Source organism: Procambarus clarkii, chromosome 40 (assembly GCF_040958095.1).
Source record: "Procambarus clarkii isolate CNS0578487 chromosome 40, FALCON_Pclarkii_2.0, whole genome shotgun sequence".
Classification (NCBI taxonomy): Eukaryota; Metazoa; Arthropoda; class Malacostraca; order Decapoda; family Cambaridae; genus Procambarus; species Procambarus clarkii.
The window spans coordinates 29,744,930-29,768,726 of NC_091189.1; the positions used below are offsets into that span (position 1 = coordinate 29,744,930).

At 42.4% G+C, this 23,797-nt stretch overlaps 1 protein-coding gene across 2 annotated transcripts in view; it reads left to right on the forward strand.

Annotated features, from left to right (window-relative positions):
* The window catches only part of LOC123757997 (Growth arrest specific protein 8), a 168,082-nt gene extending 163,316 nt beyond the window's left edge, over nt 1-4,766 (forward strand). For both annotated transcript variants that reach the window (XM_069338917.1, XM_045742102.2), the window contains one exon: nt 4,488-4,766. In XM_069338917.1, coding sequence (XP_069195018.1) covers nt 4,488-4,646 — 159 coding nt within the window. In that variant the 3' untranslated portion in view covers nt 4,647-4,766. The remainder of the gene's footprint in view (nt 1-4,487) is intronic.
* Nucleotides 4,767-23,797: the final 19,031 nt, after the last annotated feature.

Below are 23,797 nucleotides of genomic sequence, written 5' to 3' on the forward strand. Positions count from 1 at the left end.
TGTATGTGGTGATCATATCACCTCTTTTTCTTCTATCTTCTAGTTTTGGCATGTTTAATGTCTGTAGTCTCTCCTAGTAACTCTTGTTTCTCAGTTCTGGAATCCATTTTGTAGCATGCCGCTGCATCTTTTCCGGTTTCTTTATGTGCTTCTTGAGATTTGGGCACCATACAACTGCTGCATATTCCAGTTTAGGTCTCACAAAAGTCATGAACAGTTTCTTAAGTATTTCACCATCCATATAATTAAAAGCAAGTCTGAAGTTGGAGAGCAACGCATACACTCCTCTCACAATGTTCATGTGTTCCTTTGGCGACACCTTACTATCCAAAACCAAATCCAAATTGTCAATTGGTTTCAAAACTTTCAACAATCCAAAAAGTTACCATTTCTAATTTTATTTAAAATATTACCCCATTACACATTCATTTCCTCCAAATATTTGTGTGTGTGTGTTATGGCCTCTTTAAAAGATGTAAAAGAAATTTGCTAAATTTCTTGAGAACTTTGTTAGTTTTATGATAGTTTTATGTGTCTACCTCATCTAACCTTTAAAGATCATTACTGTATTTTAAGGTGTACCTGAAACACTTTGTATATTAGTGGCCTTATTAAATATAGTACTGTACAGTGGTACCTCGGAATGCGATTGTCCCTGTATGCGAGGTTTTCGGAAGGCGAGGAGTATTTACTCCAAAAATTTGTCTCAGAAGGCGAGGGTTACTTCGGGACGCGAGTTTGTTGATACGCGTACAGGCCGACCTAGCGCGTGGTGGTTCGGAGATCGTCGCCCCTCCGCCCCGCCGCCCCGCCGCCCCTCAGTTTACCATTGTCTCGCGCTCAGTGACTACCCCCACATCAATTCTTCTCGCGGATTTTCAGTGTTTTGTTGGATTTTTGGTGATTTGTCTATACAATTTGTTATTATATATCTCACCATGGGTCCCAAGAAATCCAGTGGCAAGGATAAAGGCCAGAAAGCTCATGTGAGGATGACAATAGAGGAGAAACAAGAGATCATTCGGAAGCATGAGAACGGTACACGTGTTGTTGAACTTTGTAGGCAGTACAACAAAGCCACATCAACAATATGCACTATACTTAAGAAGCAAAATAAGATTATGGGTGCTAAAGTGGCAAAAGGAGTAAGAACATTAATGGCACAAAGACCACAAATACTTGAAGAAGTGGAAAAGTTGTTATTAATTTGGATACACGACAAGGAGTTGAGGGGTGATAGTGTTTCGGAGGCCATTATTTGTGAGAAAGCCAGGGTGTTGCACGAAGACCTTCTAAAGAATACCCCTGCAACGAGTGATGCAGATAAGAAAGAGTTTAAGGCAAGCAGGGGCTGGTTTGAAAAATTTAGAAAGAGAAGTGGTATCCATAGTGTTACAAGGCATGGGGTTATGTGATGTGATTATGGAAGGGGACTCCCCTTCCAAACAGTAACTCCTCTCCTCCTCCCCCCTCCTCACCATCTTCCATACGCCTACAGCACTCGACAGCAAGGTAAGTAATAACTGGAACACAGTTTTGTAGGTTTATTTAGATAAATTAGGTATAAAAATTTAGTTTGATGTGGGGTTTTTGGGGTAGTCAGGAACGGATTAATTCATTTCCCTTTATTTCTTATGGGGAAATTCACTTCGGAATGCGAGTTTTCGGAAGGCGAGGCGTCTCCAGGAACGGATTAAACTCTTATTCTGAGGTATGCCTGTACTTACTAACAATTACTATACCATTGTATCATATTTTTCTATATTGTATACAGTGGCACCTCGACATACGATTGCCCCTACTTACGATAATTTCGAGTTGCGATATAAATTTCATCGAAAAATGCGACTCGACATCCGATGGTGTCGTCGACATCTGATATTTGTTGGTACACATTCGGGTCGACTGAGCGCGTGGTTCCCGGTCACGCAGCTGACCTGCTTCAGTTTACTACAGCTGCCCGCTTAGTGACGATCGCGCCTATAAGAAATTCCGCTTTTGTGGTGATTTTTTGCATTTTGAACATTAAAGTAATTATTATCTATCGTGCCATGAGTCCCAGGAAAGTCAGTGGTAAGGCTCAACATATGAGAGCCCATGTAAGAATGACCATACCTTACCTTGAGGTTACCTTGAGGTGCTTCCGGGACTTAGCATCCCCGCGGCCCGGTCGTCGACCAGGCCTCCTGGTTTCTGGACTGATCAACCATAGAGCAGAAACAAGAGATCATTCGTAAATATGAAGATGGTGTGCGGGTAGGTGAACTGGCTAGGCAGTACAACAAATCTCAGTCAACAATATCCATCATACTGGCTAAGAAAAAGAACATTATGAGTGCTAAAGGGGCAAAAGGCATATCAATAATCACGAAACATAGAACACAAACACTTGAGGATGTTGAACAGTTATTATTAATTTGGATACACAACAAGGAGTTAGTGGGTGATAGCGTTTCAGAGGCCATCATTTGTGAAAATGCAAGAAAATTGCATGAAGACCTTTTAAAGAAAACCCCTGGAACGAGTGATGCAGAAGTGAAAGAGTTTAAGGCGAGCAGGGGTTGTTTAAGAAATTTAGAAAAAGAAGTGGAATTCAGTGTTGTGAGGCATGGGGAGGCTGCCAGCGCAGACAAACCAGCGGCTGAAAGATTCATTGGCGAATTTAAAGATTTTGTGCAGAGTGAGGCATACCTACCACAACAAGTGTTTAATTGTGACGAGACAGGGCTATTCTGGAAAAGATTGCCAAAGAAAACATACATTACCAAGGAGGAGAAGTCATTGCCTGGACACAAGCCTATGAAAGATTGGTTTACTCTTGTGTTGTGTGGTAATGCGAGTGGCGATTTGAAAATTAAACCCTTGCTTGTGTATCATTCTGAAAATCCAAGGATTTTCAAAAAATATAATGTGCAGAAACACAAAATGTGTGTGATGTGGAAGGCTAATGCTAAGGCATGGGTGACTAGGCAATTTTTTACGGAGTGGGTGAATATGGTGGTGTGCCCTGCCATCAAAAAATATTTGCAGGAGAACAGTTTGCCACTCAAGGCCCTGCTTCTCCTTGATAATGCTCCTGGCTTGGAGTATTCATTGGATGAGGAATTTAAGTTTCTTACAATAAAGTTCCTTTCTCCCAACACCACTCCTCTACTTCAGCCTATGGACCAGAAAATCATTGCCAATTTTAAGAAACTTTATGAAAGGGCACTTTTCCGGAGATGTGTCGAAGTGACGGATGCCACAAACCTCACCCTCAAAGAGTTCTGGAAAAACCATTTTAACATTTATAGTACTTTAAAACTTGTTGACAAAGCATGGCAAGAAGTGACTGTAAGAACCATGATCTCTGGCTGGAGAAAACTGTGGCCTGAATGTGTTGCAGAACGAGACTTTGAGGGGTTTGAGCCTGAACCTGAAGTGCCTCTTGTTGAGGAAATTGTTTCTCTGGGTCGGCAATTGGGTTTGGAGTAGGATGGTGCTGATGTGGAGGAGTTGGTGGAAGAACACAATGAAGAACTGACCACCGAAGAACTCCAAGCCCTTCAAAAGGAGCAGCAAGAAGAGGTAGCTGAGGAAATTTCTTCAGGGGAGGATGTGCCAGTAGAGGATGTTTCTTCCTCAAAAATTAAGAAAATGTGTGCAATATGGGAAGAATTGCAAACCTTTGCTGAAACGACTCACCCAAATCAAGCTGCAGTATGTCGTTGCCTTAACCTATTCAATGATACTGTGATACATCATTACCGACTAACGTTAAATAGAAGGGAAAAACAAATGTCTCTTGACAAATTTGTAGTGAGACAAACAAGCACTGAACCACAACCAGGTCCTAGTGGTATTCAGGCAAAACGTAGGAGAGAGAGAGTACCCCCGAGAAAACATCACTGCCTGATGTGATAATGGAAGGGGACTCCCCTTCCAAACAGTAACAACTCTCCTCTTCCCCGCCTCATCACCATCTTCCATACTCCATAAAGGTAAGTGAAACTTTGGTACTGTATTGTAGTTAGAAAAAAACATTGTATTCAGTATAAAATGTATTTGTATGTTAATATTTTGGAGGGTGGGGAACGGATTAATTCAAATCCCTTTATTTCTTATGGGAAAAATCGCTTCGACTTACGATATTTCGACTTACGATCCGTCTCTGGGAACGGATTAGCATCGTAAGTCGAGGCCCCATTGTATTTCTTAAATAAAATTATTATTTAAATTAAAAAATTTGTATTTAAATTGATATCTTTGTAAATGATTTTACTATAATATAGTAAAAAACTACTCTGCACTTATTTTGGATGGGTAGAAATCTTAAGTACGGTATATACAGTATACCAGTAATGCAGTCTGGAAACTTGTTATTTTGCAGTCTCTATTTCAAGGATAAACTTCTAGAGGAAATAAGTCATGAGATAAAGATATTTCTGATAATATTTTTGTTTTCAATGAATATGAATTATGTGTGTTGACAGTATCTCTTGTTACAGACAATTGTTGATGAGAAAAACCAACTAGTAGGAGGCCTACGTGAAGAAGTGGCAACTTTGCGTCGCATGTACACAGACCTCATGGATAAGTATAATTCTGTTCTTAGAAACAGTACAAAGCCAAAGAAAACCACTAAACTCCCAAATATTTCAATATAAAACTCAAATATATGTGTCATCAATGCTGACAGTTGTGTCAACAATAACATGAATCTGGTTGGGTGTTTTTGTTTTTCAAAATATGTATGATGGGCAAATTAAAGTAAAAATATTATCATATACAGTTTCTATATTACCTGACATGTTTAAGAAACAAATATTCTCCAAAAAATATACAACAGCTTTCAGGTGAGTAACGTGCATAATTTGCAGGCTTTCAATTAAAATTAGAATCTAGTATCAACAAATATTGCAATAATTCTTAAAGGCATCAGCCAGTCCATTGTTAATGTTAATGTAATTAACTTATGATACAAGTTGGTAGATTCTGTATATGCATCCCACTTTACCTCTAATTTCCTGTATGAATTAACAGATTGCTACTTTGTAAACTCCAGGAGGATGGGTCATTCAGACTCTCCACATTGAACAGATACACTATTCTTCCTTGCCTGCATTTATTTGGCTTAAAAGACCTTCTCTCTCCACCCATTATCAATATTCACTTTGATATTTCTCCCCTCCACGTCCCACAACCTGCTCCCAGCATTCACTGTGAGTCCTCTGTCTCTTTCCTACCATCCAGTATCTTATCTTTCCCTATTACTGCATGGTACTAATTTTCATGCCATGCCCACTAATTTTCTACACTGCTCTTTAGGTAAATATTGGCTTTGTTTACTACATACTGTATCTAATTCTTTAATTTATTAAAATCACTTTAACAACATTCTGCATATCGTGCTTTCGAACCAACCACAGTTCATTATCTTCCTTTTGGAGGATACAACCACCATCTTCAGTCAAGTTGATTATTGCTGCCAGGCATAGGCATCCTCAAAGGCAACTGCTCTCCAAAGATGAAAATCATTCAAAATAAAACATGTGCATAATAAATGGAGCATTTTGTTTCTGAAGTCAAAGAGTTAAAGTCAAAGTGCTGTAAGTTGCTTAGCTAAATAAATTTTGAGGTAGAATTCCTGAACTCATTATGTCTGTAATCTTTTCCCACTCCTGCTTACATATGAGTATGGGGTCCACTACCATTCACAGGATGGATATGGGGGTCCATTACAACTCACAGGATGGGCATTAGGTCCCCAATTGCTCACAGGATAGTTATGAGGTCCACTGTAGCTCGCAGGATGGATATAGGTGTTTATTACAACTCGCAGGATTTGTATGGGGGTCCACTACTGCTCACAGGATGGGTATCAGGGCCACTGCTGCTCACTTGATGGGTATGGGGTTCACTACTGCTCACAGGATGTGCATCGGATCCCCTACTACTCACTGGATAGGTTTTTGGTTCCACTGTAGTTCACAGGATGGATATTGGGGTCCATTATATTACAACTCACAGAATTTGTATGGGGGTCCACTACTGCTCACTTGGGTGGATATCAGGTCCACTACCACTTACAGGATGGATATGGGGTCCATTACAACTCACAGGATGTACATTCATTACAGAGTATCATTGATGTAAATGACAAAAAAGGGGGTTGGCCCCTTGATGGAACCTTGCAGTACCCAACTCACCACATTTCTCCAGTCAGATTAATTTCCATTTTGGGGAACCTTTTGCTTTCTTTGTTTTATCCATTGTTCTATTCATTCTAGTACTCTACCATTTATTTCACATGCTTGTAATTTCCTTGCCAGTCTTTCATGTGAAACCTTATTAAAGGCTTTAGAGAAGTCCATGTATATTTGGCCTACTGGATGAAGGCCTATATAAGGTAAGAAGGCCTACTGGAAATCCTTTGTCTGAAAAGCTGGTTACTGTTTCCAAAAATGTGAGCAGATGAACATTCATGCAATTAGGAGATTTATTTACAAATTTAATGAGTTAATACTGTACTTAAAACTAAATGAGAAGTGTTAACATATATGAATGGGGTGCATTATTTATGAACTAAACTAAATTAAGCCCTATAGTTGACATGGCAATCAACCACAACTTTGAGAGCCATGGTACATCTCTAAAGTACAACAGTCTATGACACAGTTGTTTGAATTTGGTTACGTGCGAGTCCTGTAATACAATGCACTATGTACTTGTCTCAATGAGAGATCCCGGGTTTTATTTCTGTGTGGGGCAGAAATGGATAGGCACATTTCCTTTCAACTGTTGCCTTTGTTCACCTAGCAGTAAATAGGTACCCGGGAGTTAGACAACTGTTGTATTCACCTAATTGTGATTGTGGAGGGTTGAGCTCTGCTCTTACGGCCCGCCTCTTAACTGTCAATCAACTGTTATTAACTACTACTAATTATTTTTTTTTCACACACACACACACACAGACACACACACACACACACACACGCACACTCAGTAGTTTCAAAGCGTTATATGACAAAGAGTGCTGGGAAGACGGGACACCACGAGCGTAGCTCTCATCCTGTAACTACACTTAGGTAATTACACTTAGGTAATTACACACACACAGGGAAGACCCCCTCAATTATAGACCTGTATCATTGACAAGTGTAATAGTGAAAGTATTGGAAAAGCTAATCAAAACTAAATGGGTAGAACACCTGGAGAGAAATGATATAATATCAGACAGACAGTATGGTTTTCGATCTGGAAGATCCTGTGTATCGAATTTACTCAGTTTCTATGATCGAGCCACAGAGATATTACAGGAAAGAGATGGTTGGGTTGACTGCATCTATCTGGACCTAAAAAAGGCTTTCGACAGAGTTCCACATAAGAGGTTGTTCTGGAAACTGGAAAATATTGGAGGGGTGACAGGTAAGCTTCTAACATGGATGATAAATTTTCTGACTGATAGAAAAATGAGGGCAGTAATCAGAGGCAATGTATCGGAATGGAGAAATGTCACAAGTGGAGTACCACAGGGTTCAGTTCTTGCACCAGTGATGTTTATTGTCTACATAAATGATCTACCAGTTGGTATACAGAATTATATGAACATGTTTGCTGATGATGCTAAGATAATAGGAAGGATAAGAAATTTAGATGACTGTCATGCCCTTCAAGAAGACCTGGACAAAATAAGTATATGGAGCACCACTTGGCAAATGGAATTTAATGTAAATAAATGTCATGTTATGGAATGTGGAATAGGAGAACATAGACCCCACACAACCTATATATTATGTGAGAAATCTTTAAAGAATTCTGATAAAGAAAGAGATCTAGGAGTGGTTCTAGATAGAAAACTATCACCTGAGGACCACATAAAGAATATTGTGAAAGGAGCCTATGCTATACTTTCTAACTTCAGAATTGCATTTAAATACATGGATGGCGATATACTAAAGAAATTGTTCATGACTTTTGTTAGGCCAAAGCTAGAATATGCAGCTGTTGTGTGGTGCCCATATCTTAAGAAGCACATCAACAAACTGGAAAAGGTGCAAAGACATGCTACTAAGTGGCTCCCAGAACTGAAGGGCAAGAGCTACGAGGAGAGGTTAGAAGCATTAAATATGCCAAAACTAGAAGACAGAAGAAAAAGAGGTGATATGATCACTACGTACAAAATAGTAACAGGAATTGATAAAATCGACAGGGAAGACTTCCTGAGACCTCGAACTTCAAGAACAAGAGGTCATAGATTTAAACTAGCTAAACACAGATGCCGAAGAAATATAAGAAAATTCACCTTCGCAAATAGAGTGGTAGACGGTTGGAACAAGTTAAGTGAGAAGGTGGTGGAGGCCAAGACCGTCAGTAGTTTCAAAGCGTTATGCTGTATGACAAAGAGTGCTGGGAAGACGGGACACCACGAGCGTAGCTCTCATCCTGTAACTACACTTAGGTAATTACACACACACACACACACACACACACACGTCAACAGGTCAAGAAGACCTGGACAAAATAAGTATATGGAGCACCACTTGGCAAATGGAATTTAATGTTAATAAATGTCATGTTATGGAATGTGGAATAGGAGAACATAGACCCCACACAACCTATATATTATGTGAGAAATCTTTAAAGAATTCTGATAAAGAAAGAGATCTAGGGGTGGTTCTAGATAGAAAACTATCACCTGAGGACCACATAAAGAATATTGTGCAATGAGCCTATGCTATGCTTTCTAACTTCAGAATTGCATTTAAATACATGGATGGCGATATACTAAAGAAATTGTTCATGACTTTTGTTAGGCCAAAGCTAGAATATGCAGCTGTTGTGTGGTGCCCATATCTTAAGAAGCACATCAACAAACTGGAAAAGGTGCAAAGACATGCTACGAAGTGGCTCCCAGAACTGAAGGGCAAGAGCTACGAGGAGAGGTTAGAAGCATTAAACATGCCAAAACTAGAAGACAGAAGAAAAAGAGGTGATATGATCACTACATACAAAATAGTAACAGGAATTGATAAAATCGACAGGGAAGATTTCCTGAGACCTGGCACTTCAAGAACAAGAGGTCATAGATTTAAACTAGCTAAACACAGATGCCGAAGAAATATAAGAAAATTCACCTTCGCAAATAGAGTGGTAGACGGTTGGAACAAGTTAAGTGAGAAGGTGGTGGAGGCCTAGACCGTCAGTAGTTTCAAAGCGTTATATGACAAAGAGTGCTGGGAAGACGGGACACCACGAGCGTAGCTCTCATCCTGTAACTACACTTAGATAATTACACTTAGGTAATTACACACACATCATCACTGAAAATAGCGATAGTGAAAATAGTGAAAATATTGGAAAAACTAATAAAAACTAAATGGATAGAACACCTGGAGAGAAATGATATAATATCAGACAGACAGTATGGTTTTCGATCTGGAAGATCCTGTGTATCTAATTTATTCAGTTTCTATGATCGAGCCACAGAGATTTTACAGGAAAGAGATGGTTGGGTTGACTGCATCTGTCTGGGCCTAAAAAAGGCTTTCGACAGAGTTCCACATAAGAGGTTGTTCTGGAAACTGGAAAATATTGGAGGGGTGACAGGTAAGCTTCTAACATGGATGAAAAATTTTCTAACTGACAGAAAAATGAGGGCAGTAATCAGAGTCAATGTATCGGACTTTAGAAACGTCACAAGTGGAGTACCATAGAGTTCAGTTCTTACACCGGTGATGTTCATTGTCTACATAAATGATCTACCAGTTGGTATACAGAATTATATGAACATGTTTGCTGATGATGCTAAGATAATAGTATGGATAAGAAACTTAGACGATTGTCATGACCTTCAAAAAGGCCTGGACAAAATAAGTTTATTGGAGCACCACTTGGCAAATAGAATTTAATGTGAATAAATGCCATGTTATGGAATGTGGAATAGAAGAACATAGACACCACACAACCTATAAATTATGTGAGAAATCTTTAAAGAATTCTGATAAAGAAAGAGATTTAGGAGTGGTTCTAGATAAAAAAAACTATCACCTGAGGACCACATAAAGAACGTTGTGCGAGGAGCCTGTGCCATGCTTTCTAACTTCAGAATTCTCCATGGTTTTAAATACATGGATGGTGAAATACTAAAGAAATTGTTCACGACTTTTGTTAGTCCAAAGCTAGAATATGCAGCAGTTGTGTGGTGCTTCTTAAGATATGGGAACATCAACAAACTGGAAAAGGTGCAATGACATGCTACTAAATGGCTCCCAGAACTGAAGGGCAAGAGCTATGAGGAGAGATTAGAGGCATTAAATATGCCAAAACTAGAAGACAGAAAAGAAGGAGGTGATATGATCACTATGTACAAAATAGTAACAGGAACTGATAAAATCGATAGGGAAGATTTCCCGAGACCTGGAACTTAAAGAACAAGAGGTCATAGATTTAAACTAGCTATCTTCTTGAGAGGTTATCTTATCTTGAGATGATTTCAGGGCTTTTAGTGTCCCCGTGGCCCAGTCCTCGACCAGGCTTCCACCCCAAGGAAGCAGCCTGTGACAGCTGACTAACACCCAGGTACCTATTTTACTGCTAGGTAACAGGGGCATAGGGTGAAAGAAACTCTGCCCATTGTTTCTCGCCAGCGCCTGGGATCGAACCCAGGACCACAGGATCACAAGCCCTGCGTGCTCTCCGCTCGGCCGACAGGCTGCCCCCCGGTAGCTAAACACAGATGCCGAAGAAATATAAGAAAATTCACTTTCGCAAACAGAGTGGTAGATGGTTGGAACAAGTTAGGTGAGAAGGTGGTGGAGGCCAAGACTGTTAGTAGTTTCAAAGCGTTATATGACAAAGAGTGCTGGGAAGACAGGACACCACGAGCATAGCTCTCATCCTGTAACTACACTTAGGTAATTACACCCATACACAAACCCAGGAAGCAGCCCGTAGTAGCTGTTTAACTCCCAGGTACTTATTTACTGTTAGGTAACAGGTGCATCAGAGTGATAGAAACTCTGCATTTTGTTTCTCACTGGTGCCGGGAATCGAACCCCAGTCCACAGGATTACGTGCCCAGTTTGCTGTCCACTCAGCCACAGCGCCTTGTACAATGCAACCTGGACAAAGGTCAGTAGCTGACTTAAACCTATAAATAGGTGTCTATAAACCTATAAATACAGGCTTCCAGTACCAGACAATGGCAATTATAAGCCTTTATAATACAGTATTTCTTGCCCAAAATGCTGTGCATATTAGTGGCTTAGGCTTAGTATATATTAGGTCTATCTGGAAATCCTGCATTCTGTTTGTAACTCATTTTGTTCATTTGATTTACCAGAGGGCCACTAACCCTAGTGGCCTCGACGAGGACAGGAAGCCGGCAGCTTGTCGAAGGTCTCCCCCCCCCCCTCCTCTCATTTGCCTTGATGATCCTGTACTGTAGTGATCCTTGGCACTGTATATTTTAAAACTAGACAAGATTTTGCTAGTTACGGCTGCGGTGGGTAGGTGGTTCCACGGATTAATAACCCTTTGGGTGAAAAAGCATCTCCTGTTCTCAGTCCTACATTGGGGTTTGTTGAGCTTGAAACCGTTGCTCCTTGTTTGTGTTACATCTGAGCTTCTGAAGGAAATCTCCAGACCAACATCCTCTAACTTGCACAGTATTTTAAATGTTTCAATGAGATCCACCCTGTCATGCCTGGTTTGCAGTGTTGATAGCCCTGTGGCCTTCAAGTATTCTGGATAGGGGAGATGACTTAGCTCTGGAATGACTTTTGTTGCCTGGTGTTGCACCTTCTCCAGAGCAGCTATGTCCTGAAAATGAGGTCTCCATGCTTGGATACAGTAATCCAAATGGGGGCGCACCAGAGATTTATATAGTTCAACCATTACCTTCTTTTCCTTATAGTCAAAAGTACACTTGATTATGCCAAGAGTTTGGTTAGCTTTTCTGACTGCTACACCCACCTGTTGTGCAACTTTTAATGAGTATTGGATTTAGACTCCAAGGTTCTTTTCATCATCAATCTGCTGTAATGTAATGCTATTAATTTGGTAGTCGAGGCGTGGGCACCCCGGCCTAACTAACCAAGCATCAACAACCCTAGGACCCCTCCAGAAAGCAGCAGACTCATTCTTCACCAGAAAAGGAGATGGCTGAAAATGAACAAACCTACCATCAGGACCAAAAGAGCAGAAAACCCTGTGCCAGAAAAGAGCATAAAGCTCCATGACCCGACCCCCAGAGGCCAATGCTAACAGAAAAAGAGCTTTAGAAAAACAATCCTGAACTGAAGGGGCCACCACAAACCAAGGAGAAGAGAGAAAGGAGAGCACCCGGTCCGAAGACCAAGACGGCTCTAGCGATGCATGAGCAGGTTGGAGGTGAAACAATGAGAGACAGCCAGCTTGCAGAATGGAGCAGAAATAACATCAACACCGAATGCAAGCTGCAGCAGCTCTGCCAGCACCACACGATACGAGGCGACAGTAAGTATTCAACATAAGATGACGGTCCTGGAACACCCACGAAAGGAAGGACAAGATAACCCTATCCGAGACAGAAGTACGCAGAGATAAGAAATAACGGAAGGCCCACCAGGAAACTTAATACTGCCACCGAGACGAAGCCACCTGCACACCATATAAGTGATGATAGACCCGTGTCAGATAGCCCATATGCGAAGACTCGAGAAGAGTAAACCAGCCATGTACCAGGCTGGACCGATCTGCTGAAAGAGGCGGAGCCGCAGGAAAGCCCTGGGGTTCGGACACCGAACAAGCAGCGCCTAAAACCATAGCTGGACTGGCCATCAAGGGGCCAGAAGGACAACTCTTTCCTGGTAGGTCTCCAAGCGAGCCAGGACCTAGAGCAACATCTGAACTGGGGAAAAGAGGTACAGGTAACCCCACCTCACCCAGTCCTGCCTGAAAGCATCGACCCCAATGGCCTCTCAGTCGGAGAAGGGCGCCACATATACCGGGAGATGCCTCAACCACGCCGACACAAAGAGGTCCACTTCTGGAGGCCCGTACGTCCGGCATAGCCAATTGAACGAGTCAGCGTTGACCGTCCATGCTGTGGACAGGGGAATGAACCGGGACAGGCCGTCAGTCAGGACGTTGGATACCTCCTCCCACCCACCCCCGAACATGAACTGCCAGGAAGGCCAAACACCAAACCTTGCAGACGAGTCATCAAAAGCGACCAACCCCATAGAGACATGAACCGCATCAAACCCCCGCGGTTCAGGCAATGAACCATCAGGGAGCAGTCCGAATGGAGTCAGATCGTCGATACACAAGCGACCCGAACCCTCTGAAGCGACGGGTCTAGGATGGACACCCACTGTCCCGGGCCGGCCTGATAAGCACAGGTCACAAAGCCCCAGCCTAGAAACAACGCATCCGTGAACACATCGAGTTAGGGCTCAGGGAGGCACCAAGGCACTGAACCCAAAAAAAACAGAAGAGGAAACCTGCAACACAGCAACCAATACAAGGCTCCTGGGGGCCGAACCCAACGATCGCACGAGAGGCGGAAGGGACGTCTCCGAAGGAACCAGAACAGCCAACGAAGCCTAACCCGACCCGGCAGGTACACTATCATGGCAAAGTTCAGGATCCCACACAAACCATTGAGCATCCGTCTGGTGACCCAGGAGGCCCCCAGGAACAGGTAAAGGCGAGACCGCAGCCAAAGCAGAGAATCTGGAGGGAGAGACAAGTAAGCAGTCCGAGCGCCCCACACAAGACCGAACTTAAGAGGGAATCAGATGGGACGTAATCCAGTTCACCAGGAACCCAAACCTGGTGAGATGGGAAAGAACCAAAACCGTGGCGAGGAGACACACGGACAAGCTGGGAGCCTACACCAGCCAGTCGTTGAGGTAGGCCAGCACCCGAACGCCTAAAAGATGCAGACAGACCACTACGACCTGGGTAAGGCATGTGAAAACGTGAGGTGCCAGATTTAAGCCGAACGGAAGGCAACAAAAGCGGACGTAACCCTGTCATCCCACAACAAAATCAAGCCAGTCCCTGAACCCTGGATGAATCAGGACATGCCAATAAGCATCCTTGAGGTCCAGGGATGCTTATTGGCATGTCCAGACCTATCCAAGCGCCCAGCTCTAACAGAAGATGGACCTGGGACAGAGTAGACATCCAAAAGGAGGGGCAATAAACCCATGGATTCAGACAGGACTAGTTCAGAATGAACATGAAGTCCGCGCATTCCCATTTCAAAACTGGAAACAGGCGGGAAACCCACCTGAGGGATGAGGTCGTTTCGACTACGCCCAAACGAACCCACTTCGAGAGGACCCGACCAAGAGCAGGAGAAGAGGCTTGCCCCGCCAACCCCAAACCCCCGAACCCCCCGAAGGAGGAAGGGCCACCCAACGCCACCACAGGCAGTACAAAACGACCAAAAAGGCCCACGAATCATGGGACCAGGCGTAGGCAAACAGAGCGAGCCTCCTCCCCATCGCCTCGTCAATGGGACGAACTGCAAAAGAGCCAATGCCCCTTATGGGAACCCAACCTTCGCAAGAGCGATCACCGTTCCGACCAGACAAAGATGGGACTGAAGGCTGCGCCGGCACCGAAACTGAAACCACTGGCCCACCACGACGGGAGGAACCATGAGCCCTGGCATGACCCTTCTGGGTCATGCCCCTGCATGGGCTCCCTGGGAAACCAACAAGTCCGACATGGGACGGCAACTAGATGAAGCTGCCTGCAGATATTGTACCATTGCAAACTCTGCAAACAGCAACGGGCAAAAAGGCGAAGAAATCCTAATCCAGGGCCCAAGCGGACTCCACAGAAGAAGCAAGCACTGCCTGCCGACATGCGAGACGGGAAGCAAAAAACAGCGACACATCCCTCAGGATCGGCGCAAACAACTTCGAACGAGCCGACGATGCACCAGACCCAGGAGCGGCCCTAAGCGCCTCCACATCCTCAAGCCATTCCAAGGACAGCTCGAGAAGGGAAAAGAATTGCAAGGCCGAAGCCAACAGGCCATGGGTGCGTAAGTCCTAAGCGACCAGTGCAACTGAAAGGGAAGGGAACTGCACATGAAGCTGCACCACACCGACATCCTGAGGAAGTGCAGAGGCGAACAAGCATGCTTTGAGGTGCTCAAACTCGCCCCCAGAAAAACCTGAACCACCGTATGAGTCTCGTGCTACTCAACCGTATGGGACTGACAGAACAAGTGCCATGCCTCCAACAAGAAAAATGGGTAGTCTGCAAGCCAGGATAACTCTGGAACCTCATAACGAGCCCAGTAGGGGACAGGAAGTTCCATACACGAAAGAAGTAGAATCCATAATGAAGGCATAATCCGGGTTGTGTAGGAGGTAAGCCACAATTAATGGCCTCCCGCACCATATGGGGTGGAATGCAGGAGGCCAAACACCTTCAGAAAGATGGGACTGAACCCAACCAGGCAAGAAAAATAAAAAGGAAAATAAAACCCTGCAAGAGGACAACGTACCCAGATGGAACAGGGCCAGCCGCTATGAGAGGTGATAACTAGCTGCACAGTATCCTGCTGTAGCGAGTAGATTATCCCAATAATATACTCGCTCCAAACACATAAGCCTAATGAGAGAAGCAAAGCTCTTCTAAGTACTAGTTTTGGAACTCAAACATTTCCCTACTTCCAGTTAATATTCCTGTCAACCTTTGGAGAACGGTGAGGTGTTGCCCGTGCATATAAGCAGCAGAGTAGCGAATAATAACTAGTCTACTTTAAAGTGTGGTCTAGAACAGACACTTAATTGCGAGATACTGTACCGGCTCTCAGTGCGCTTAGCTCACACCATTGCTCGCCAAAGTATCACCTGCATACTTCTGTATACTCGACCAAATATATATATATTCTCTTAGTGTTTGTGTTTATTGTCACCATACTTTACGTAACAATAGAACCATTACATTGATGACCCCGGAGTGAAAAGAACACCTAGTCACAAACTAGATCTTCGTCATGGATTTATCTACTAGGTTTCCAGCATACAATGCAGATGAACCAGAATTTTAGTTCATGCAGATGGAGGCTATTTTCGATCACCACGAAATTACCTCTGAGAAAGCCCGATATGCCTGTACCCTGCCAACACTTCCCTCGGAGGCTGTGCACACTGCCTCCGCTGTCATCACTGCACCATCACCAGACACCATGACGTACACTGCATTGAAGGCTGCTCTTCTACAGGCAGTGATGAAACGCCGTATTCAACAAAGGGATCAACTCCTCACTGACAAAAGATTATCGGACAAAACACCAGCCCAACTTCTGCGGCATTGTTACGGCCCTATTGGGTCGCAACTGGGTTCTTCTCTGATGTTATTAGAGTTTAGGTATCCGGCCCCAAGTTAGTAGTGGTTTTCAAGAGGTGTGTTCCGTAACGCAAGTAAATTAAAGGGGAAGGGATACAAATGAACTGCTTTTGTATATATAATCACCACCACCATAAATAAATATATAAACTGTCACACGGGGGGTATAAATACACAATGTACAGAATCGTCTTCCTCTGAAGACACGGGATGCTCCACGGTGCTCACGATGAGTAGCCCTGGTTCTTTTCGTCGTGGCCCACGATGAATCCTCTGATTCTTTCGGCGAATCTACCCCGGCCACAGGCCAGCCAAATCACAGTCCCACTGGGTGCACCGTCGTGGAGGCCTTCAACCACAAATCCAGCCTGTAGCTGGCAGATTCCGATCAGCTCCGCTGTGTAGGCCACTCCACGATCGATACTAGGGTTGCGAGCCCTAGGCAGGAGCCTCGTGTGATTCTGCAGATCACTCTCCTCTCTCTGCACCACAGTGGCCAGTCTCTCCCACCAGCCAACCCCCAGATAAGACAATTCCTGGTACTGCCACGTCACAGGCAGGCTAACACACTCAACAGTGTTCGTCCGGGGGTGACTCACAGCTTCTGCAGCAAACACGTGGAGAGACTATGGCTGCCTTGGGTAGACTGCCTCATCATCCGATACAGCAGTCCCAGGTCGACTCTGTAATCAGACACGTCATTAGTGTTGGGGACACTCTAGGGCACCTCACTTACAGGCTTAGACACAAACGTCCACCTATCCACTCCATAGATGGCGTTGCGGTCTAAGCGCCACCTCACCAGAGGTCAGCAGCGGCTATGTCACGAGCTGATTAAAATGGGAAACCAGCCCTTGTGGCCGGTATATCCCGCCCTCGCTAGATGGCGTCATCCATTTGGAGGGGGTTTCGGGAGCTGACTCACAGATGGCGTGGTCGTCACAGCTCCGTGCTACGACGCTGGGCTCGGGTCCGTAACACCTCCCCACCAATAGAATTTGGTTTGGGTTTCTAAAAGAAAAAAAGCAAACCAAATTAGTACATGGGTATAACTCCAAACGGACTCACGTACACTAAGAACTGGAATGGCCAGGATGTCTTGTCCACAGAACTGTCTTAATGAGCAACTCTGGCATAAAAGAAACTCGCAGATGGAAGGCAATGACCTGCCTGATGTGACTTCCCACACCTCCACTGAGATGTCAAGCAGGGGCATAATCTCACGGGTCTCGAGTAAGGATCGGTATAGACGCGATCTGGGGTGAATCGACACTTCCCTGTGTCATGGCACCGATGATGGCTGGTCACAGACGGCATTTCTGGTACCGGTCCGGTAGTCCTTCAGGAAGACGGGAACCTGGAATACAGGGGTCTGATAATTTAGAGTGACAGCGACTGGAGGTAAGTCAGTACTTACTGCATATGCGCCTACTAGGTCCACACCTAGTCCCAACAGGACTGTTCGTACATCGAAGATGGCATTCACTCTGCCACCGTCAGGTCGACCAACGTTCCGTATAACGCTGCATCTAGGCTCAGCAATCACGCGGGGAGTGTCAACCTGTCGGAAACAGTCATTCATAATATCACATCTCATACCTCCTGTATCTACCATCACCTTCCAGGTCCCTTCTTTGACTGCAACACTCACAGTGCACGTCTCTAATCCCTGGGATCTCTTCACGATGTTCATGGGAGCCATCATCTGTCGGGTCGTCCACTGGTTCTTACTGAGAACACACACAAGAAGAAGACAAAATACTGCTAAGAAACATTTGGCCAACTGAGGGATAAGTTTCATGAGCCTGTAATGTCCATAGCCGGCTATATCCATTATTTATTTATTTTATTTATTTATGCATATACAAGAATGTACATAAGGAATGTGAGGATACAATTATGGTAATTACAGTCTTGTAAAGCCTGTGGGAACCGACCTGTGAGATTTATATTTATTTAATTTATATGAATTTATATTTACGTTAATTTATATACTTCGGTAGCAATTTGTATAATGATAAGTGGACTGTATTTCTGCAATAATCTCATAATCTCACAAATCGATCCTCTACACATTAGGGGGGGGTTATATTTATATGTATGCAGCCAATCAAACTACAGTAACTACATACATTGAAGAGGTTCCTTATCTTATAGTACAGCAGGTTAGTCCACCAGGTATAACTAGAGTGTAGACACCAAATTATCCTCTTTGAGGTAGCTTCTATCACCCAGTAACTGGTGCACATAATCTTGCATCCTCGTCTTGACCTGTCAAAAGTGCGCTAGCTGTGAAGCCAGAATCCTATATATGACAAGCTATATCAGAGAAAACACTATACAGTACATGGAACATTAAAGACCTGGCTTAATTACCTTTAGTATGAGGCGATTTCGCGTTCTAACCGGCTAACCCTATATCCTGACATTAATGGCCATAAATGAATGATAAACGGGTTTCGGATAGACACTTAACTTGTATTTGTAGACAGCGTGTTGACAATGGTACACCTTTGGGTTCCATAACACTACGTCCAAGTAAATTTAACAGGAGCCGAATTTGCTCCCGTGTGAGCCTCTGGTCTCAATAAAACAAATGGCTGCCCTCCTTCCCCACTGACGCCTGGCCTACTTTGTCCAGATTTCAGAAAGTGATAGAAGGGTCACATTTACTCTACTTTAATATTGATAATTAAGTTAATTTATATAAGATGTTTTTATGATGGTAAAGTCCAAAGACTAATGTATTTAAGAATAAGTCCCACCATAATAGGTGGTGAATTATAATAGTATGTGGTGATGACATCCCGTTTTCTTTAGACGGTAATTCCACTACAAGTTACGTTTTCTATGGGTAACTTGTTTATACAACACAGCTCTTATCTGTCTGTATGATATATTAAATGGTGTCGGATTTTCCGACATAATTCCCCAGGGGCTGCTCACGGGTCGAAGTCCTAATTAGAACAGACGAACACCGATACTCCTCCTTCGAATTATTAGATTAATTTGATGTTAGTAGTTAGTAATCACACATTTGTGTGTCTGTTCGTACAGGACGGATGTCCCGTACTAGAGTTGCAGGGGTTAGAAGTCTAATGCGATTTCATTTCCCTGTCAACTCTTGAAAGGCTAATATTCAAGCCTTATTACATATTATTTAACCCAGAAGACTGAATGTGATCAAGTACTACAGTCAAGTATGATTCAGGGACTGCAGTGAGATCAGTGACATTAGATATAACTTGAAGTTTCTTCAGGTAACTGGTCACTGCTATATAAACACTGAGGCCCATGGAATACATCTTGATTAAATAATAAATGTATCAAATCAGTCATCAGATTTATTGGGGTTTAATTTAATTAATTGATTCAGAAGATTGAATAGCTCATCATTAAAGTAAAGTATGGTTCTGAGACTGCAGTGGGTTCAGTGACATTGGTCGCAGTGACTTGTAGCTGTTTTAGGCTACTGTTCACTGATTTGCCACTGAAGCCTCATGAACTCATCTCCAGCTTTAAATGATGATACTAACATCAACCTCTGTTGGTATAGTCAGCTGTAATCTCCTTAGTATAATGCTACTGGAGAAATATAATCAGCTGACAAATTTAGATTTCTATTGGTATTGTTTATCTGCAGGCATAGGTCTCCTCAGGCTTGATACTGGGCCTGAGAGTAATTTACCTCCTGCAGAGTTTAACATGGTTATGCCCTGATATTTAGTAGGGCTACCGATGAATCGATGGTAGTAGTCTGTCCCCACAAGGACAGCCATTTGGCATTTGATTTGCTCAAATTTACCTGCAGCTGCTTGATAATAGCTTTCCAGGTCAGCATAATCAACTGTTGATTGTTGTGACAAATCTTCACATTTCTTGATCTGTCTTGTTAAGTGGCCTTTAAGACCTGCAAGGGTTCTTTTCATTCTCCCTGCATTATCCATACTGGCTAGTTGGTAAAGCCTTGTGGGACTTGTACTTGGGCTGCTCATAATACTGAACAAACTCTAATGGTAGCCTAGGGTAAATTCTGAACTCACTAGGCAATAATCCTACCTCTACTAGAGGTTAGCACTTAAAATTAATACACATTATATATATACAATCATACACACTAATGATTTGAGTGATAAACCAGTGTCACTGGAAGTACCTTTAGGTTAGCTCTTCTATATCACCCTAGGATGGTAGAGACACTAATTAATCACTCAAAGGTGTAATGATCATAAGTAATTTATTATATATACAACTCAACTCGAGTTGATAAAAATTACACCCAAAATAGGGTCTGGACCATTCATTAATGGTGTTAGGTTGTTCAATATAGTACAACTGACTATTGTAATAATGGGACTAGGATGAACGATAATAGTTCAACTAGTCATATCCTACCCTGTTGTGGGTTGGCAATTAGTAAATATTATACTGTAATCACTAGTGCAATATATATTAAATAATTCTCTATTTGGAGAAATAATATACACAATTATTGATAATAGCCTCTTAATTAGCCTCTATGAAACTTCTAATATTATCTAGAAGTATTAAATATTATTAGTGACCTCGCGAAATAAACTCCACAAAATTCGTAGATAATCTCTCGCGAAATGTAACACCACGAAATCCGTGAACAATCTCGCGAAGACACAGTCACTAATTTGGCTGGATTCTATATTAGCGCTGTCATTTCACGAAATAACACGCCACCAAATCTGTGGGTGTGCATGAAACCGCTGACTAAGGCTGATCTGGGCTGAGGGAGGCTCCTGAGCTCCCTCGAGGCTACGCTGCCGTCTTGACTGCTGGCTTTGTTTAAATAACACTGCACTAGTATATTTAATGAATCCACTGGATAACTGGTTCATCCGGTACTAAGATGACCAAATGTGGGTTCATAGGACCGAATAATCCGGTTCGAAGGACCAAATAATGTGGGAACCGACCTGTGAGATTTATATTTATTTAATTTATATGAATTTATAGTTACGTTAATTTATATACTTCGATAGCAATTTGTATAATGATAAGTGGACTGTATTTCTGCAATAATCTCATAATCTCACAAATCGATCCTCTACACATTAGGGGGGGTTATATTTATATGTATGCAGCCAATCAAACTACAGTAACTACATACATTGAAGAGGTTCCTTATCTTATAGTACAGCAGGTTAGTCCACCAGGTATAACTAGAGTGTAGACACCAAATTATCCTCTTTGAGGTAGCTTCTATCACCCAGTAACTGGTGCACATAATCTTGCATCCTCGTCTTGACCTGTCAAAAGTGCGCTAGCTGTGAAGCCAGAATCCTATATATGACAAGCTATATCAGAGAAAACACTATACAGTACATGGAACATTAAAGACCTGGCTTAATTACCTTTAGTATGAGGCGATTTCGCGTTCTAACCGGCTAACCCTATATCCTGACATTAATGGCCATAAATGAATGATAAACGGGTTTCGGATAGACACTTAACTTGTATTTGTAGACAGCGTGTTGACAATGGTACACCTTTGGGTTCCATAACACTACGTCCAAGTAAATTTAACAGGAGCCGAATTTGCTCCCGTGTGAGCCTCTGGTCTCAATAAAACAAATGGCTGCCCTCCTTCCCCACTGACGCCTGGCCTACTTTGTCCAGATTTCAGAAAGTGATAGAAGGGTCACATTTACTCTACTTTAATATTGATAATTAAGTTAATTTATATAAGATGTTTTTATGATGGTAAAGTCCAAAGACTAATGTATTTAAGAATAATTCCCACCATAATAGGTGGTGAATTATAATAGTATGTGGTGATGACATCCCGTTTTCTTTAGACGGTAATTCCACTACAAGTTACGTTTTCTATGGGTAACTTGTTTATACAACACAGCTCTTATCTGTCTGTATGATATATTAAATGGTGTCGGATTTTCCGACAAAGCCACTAGCACGCGCAGCGTTTCGGGCAGGTCCTTAATCTAAGAAAATTTTAAGGAGGTAAATACTTGCAAAATTTATAGACAAAAAAATGATAACAGATTACATGGAATGAAAAAAAAAAAGATGAGAGAAAATTATAGGTACAGTATATTAAAGCACATAGGTAGCTATGATTGATTGCAATGACAGCTTAAAATGGTAGTTGACAACAAATTGGTAGGCACAATACAGCAGAAACAATATAAGATTGATTGCAATGACAGCTTGAATGGTAGTTGACAAAAATTGGTAGTCACAATACAGCATATAACTAGCACATAAAAGAAGACAGCAATGAACACAATGATAAGGTTGTTTGATATTACATAAAAATTAGGAGATTGGGTACCACTAGGTACAGAGCAAATTTAAAGCTCAGTGTAGGAAACTAAATAGATGAAGTTAGGTACTTTTTGGTTTTGCTTTTAAATAAGGCAAAAGTTTTACAGTTTTTCAATTCACTAGGGAGTGAGTTCCATAGACTAGGTCCCTTAATTTGCATAGAGTGTTTACACAGATTAAGTTTGACCCTGGGGATATCAAAGAGATATTTATTTCTGGTGTGGTGATAATGGGTCCTATTACATCTGTCCAGGGAGAGTTTCAGAGCATGGTTTGCATTTAAGAACAGGGTTTTGTAAATGTAGTTGACACAAGAGAATGTGTGGAGGGAGTTAATATTTAGCAAGTTTAGAGATTTAAACAAGGGAGCTGAGTGTTGTCTGAAAGCAGAGTTAGTTATTATTCTGATAGCAGATTTTTGCTGTGTGATGATGGGCTTAAGGTGGTTTGCAGTGGTAGACCCCCATGCACAGATACCATAATTAAGATAGGGGTAGATTAGTGCATAATATAGTGAGAGGAGAGCAGAGTTAGGAACATAATATCTGATTTTGGAGAGTATACCAACTGTCTTAGAGACTTTCTTAGTTATGTGTTGAATGTGGGTGCTGAAGTTGAGTCTCTTGTCTAGGAATAGGCCAAGAAACTTGCCATCATTTTTATTACTGATGTTAATGTTGTCTATCTGTAGCTGAATTGCATTTGATGATTTGCTTCCAAATAAGATGTAGTAAGTCTTTTCGATGTTTAATGTTAGTTTGTTCGTTGACATCCATAAGTGGACTTTTTTTAATTCATTATTCACAACATTATTTAGTGTATGTGGGTTGAGGTTTGAGTAGATAAGGGTAGTATCGTCAGCAAACAATATAGGTTTGAGAATATTAGAGACATTAGGCAGATCGTTTATATATATAAGAAATAGAAGAGGTCCTAAGATGCTGCCCTGTGGCACTCCAACGGTAATTGGTAGAGTGGAAGAAGTTGTATCATTGATGGTTACATATTGGTGTCTGTCACTAAGATAGGATCGGATGTAGTCAAGGGCAAGGCCTCGGATTCCATAATGCTGGAGTTTAAATAAGAGGTAGTTGTGATTAACAGTATCAAAGGCTTTTCTTAGGTCAATGAAGAGTCCAAT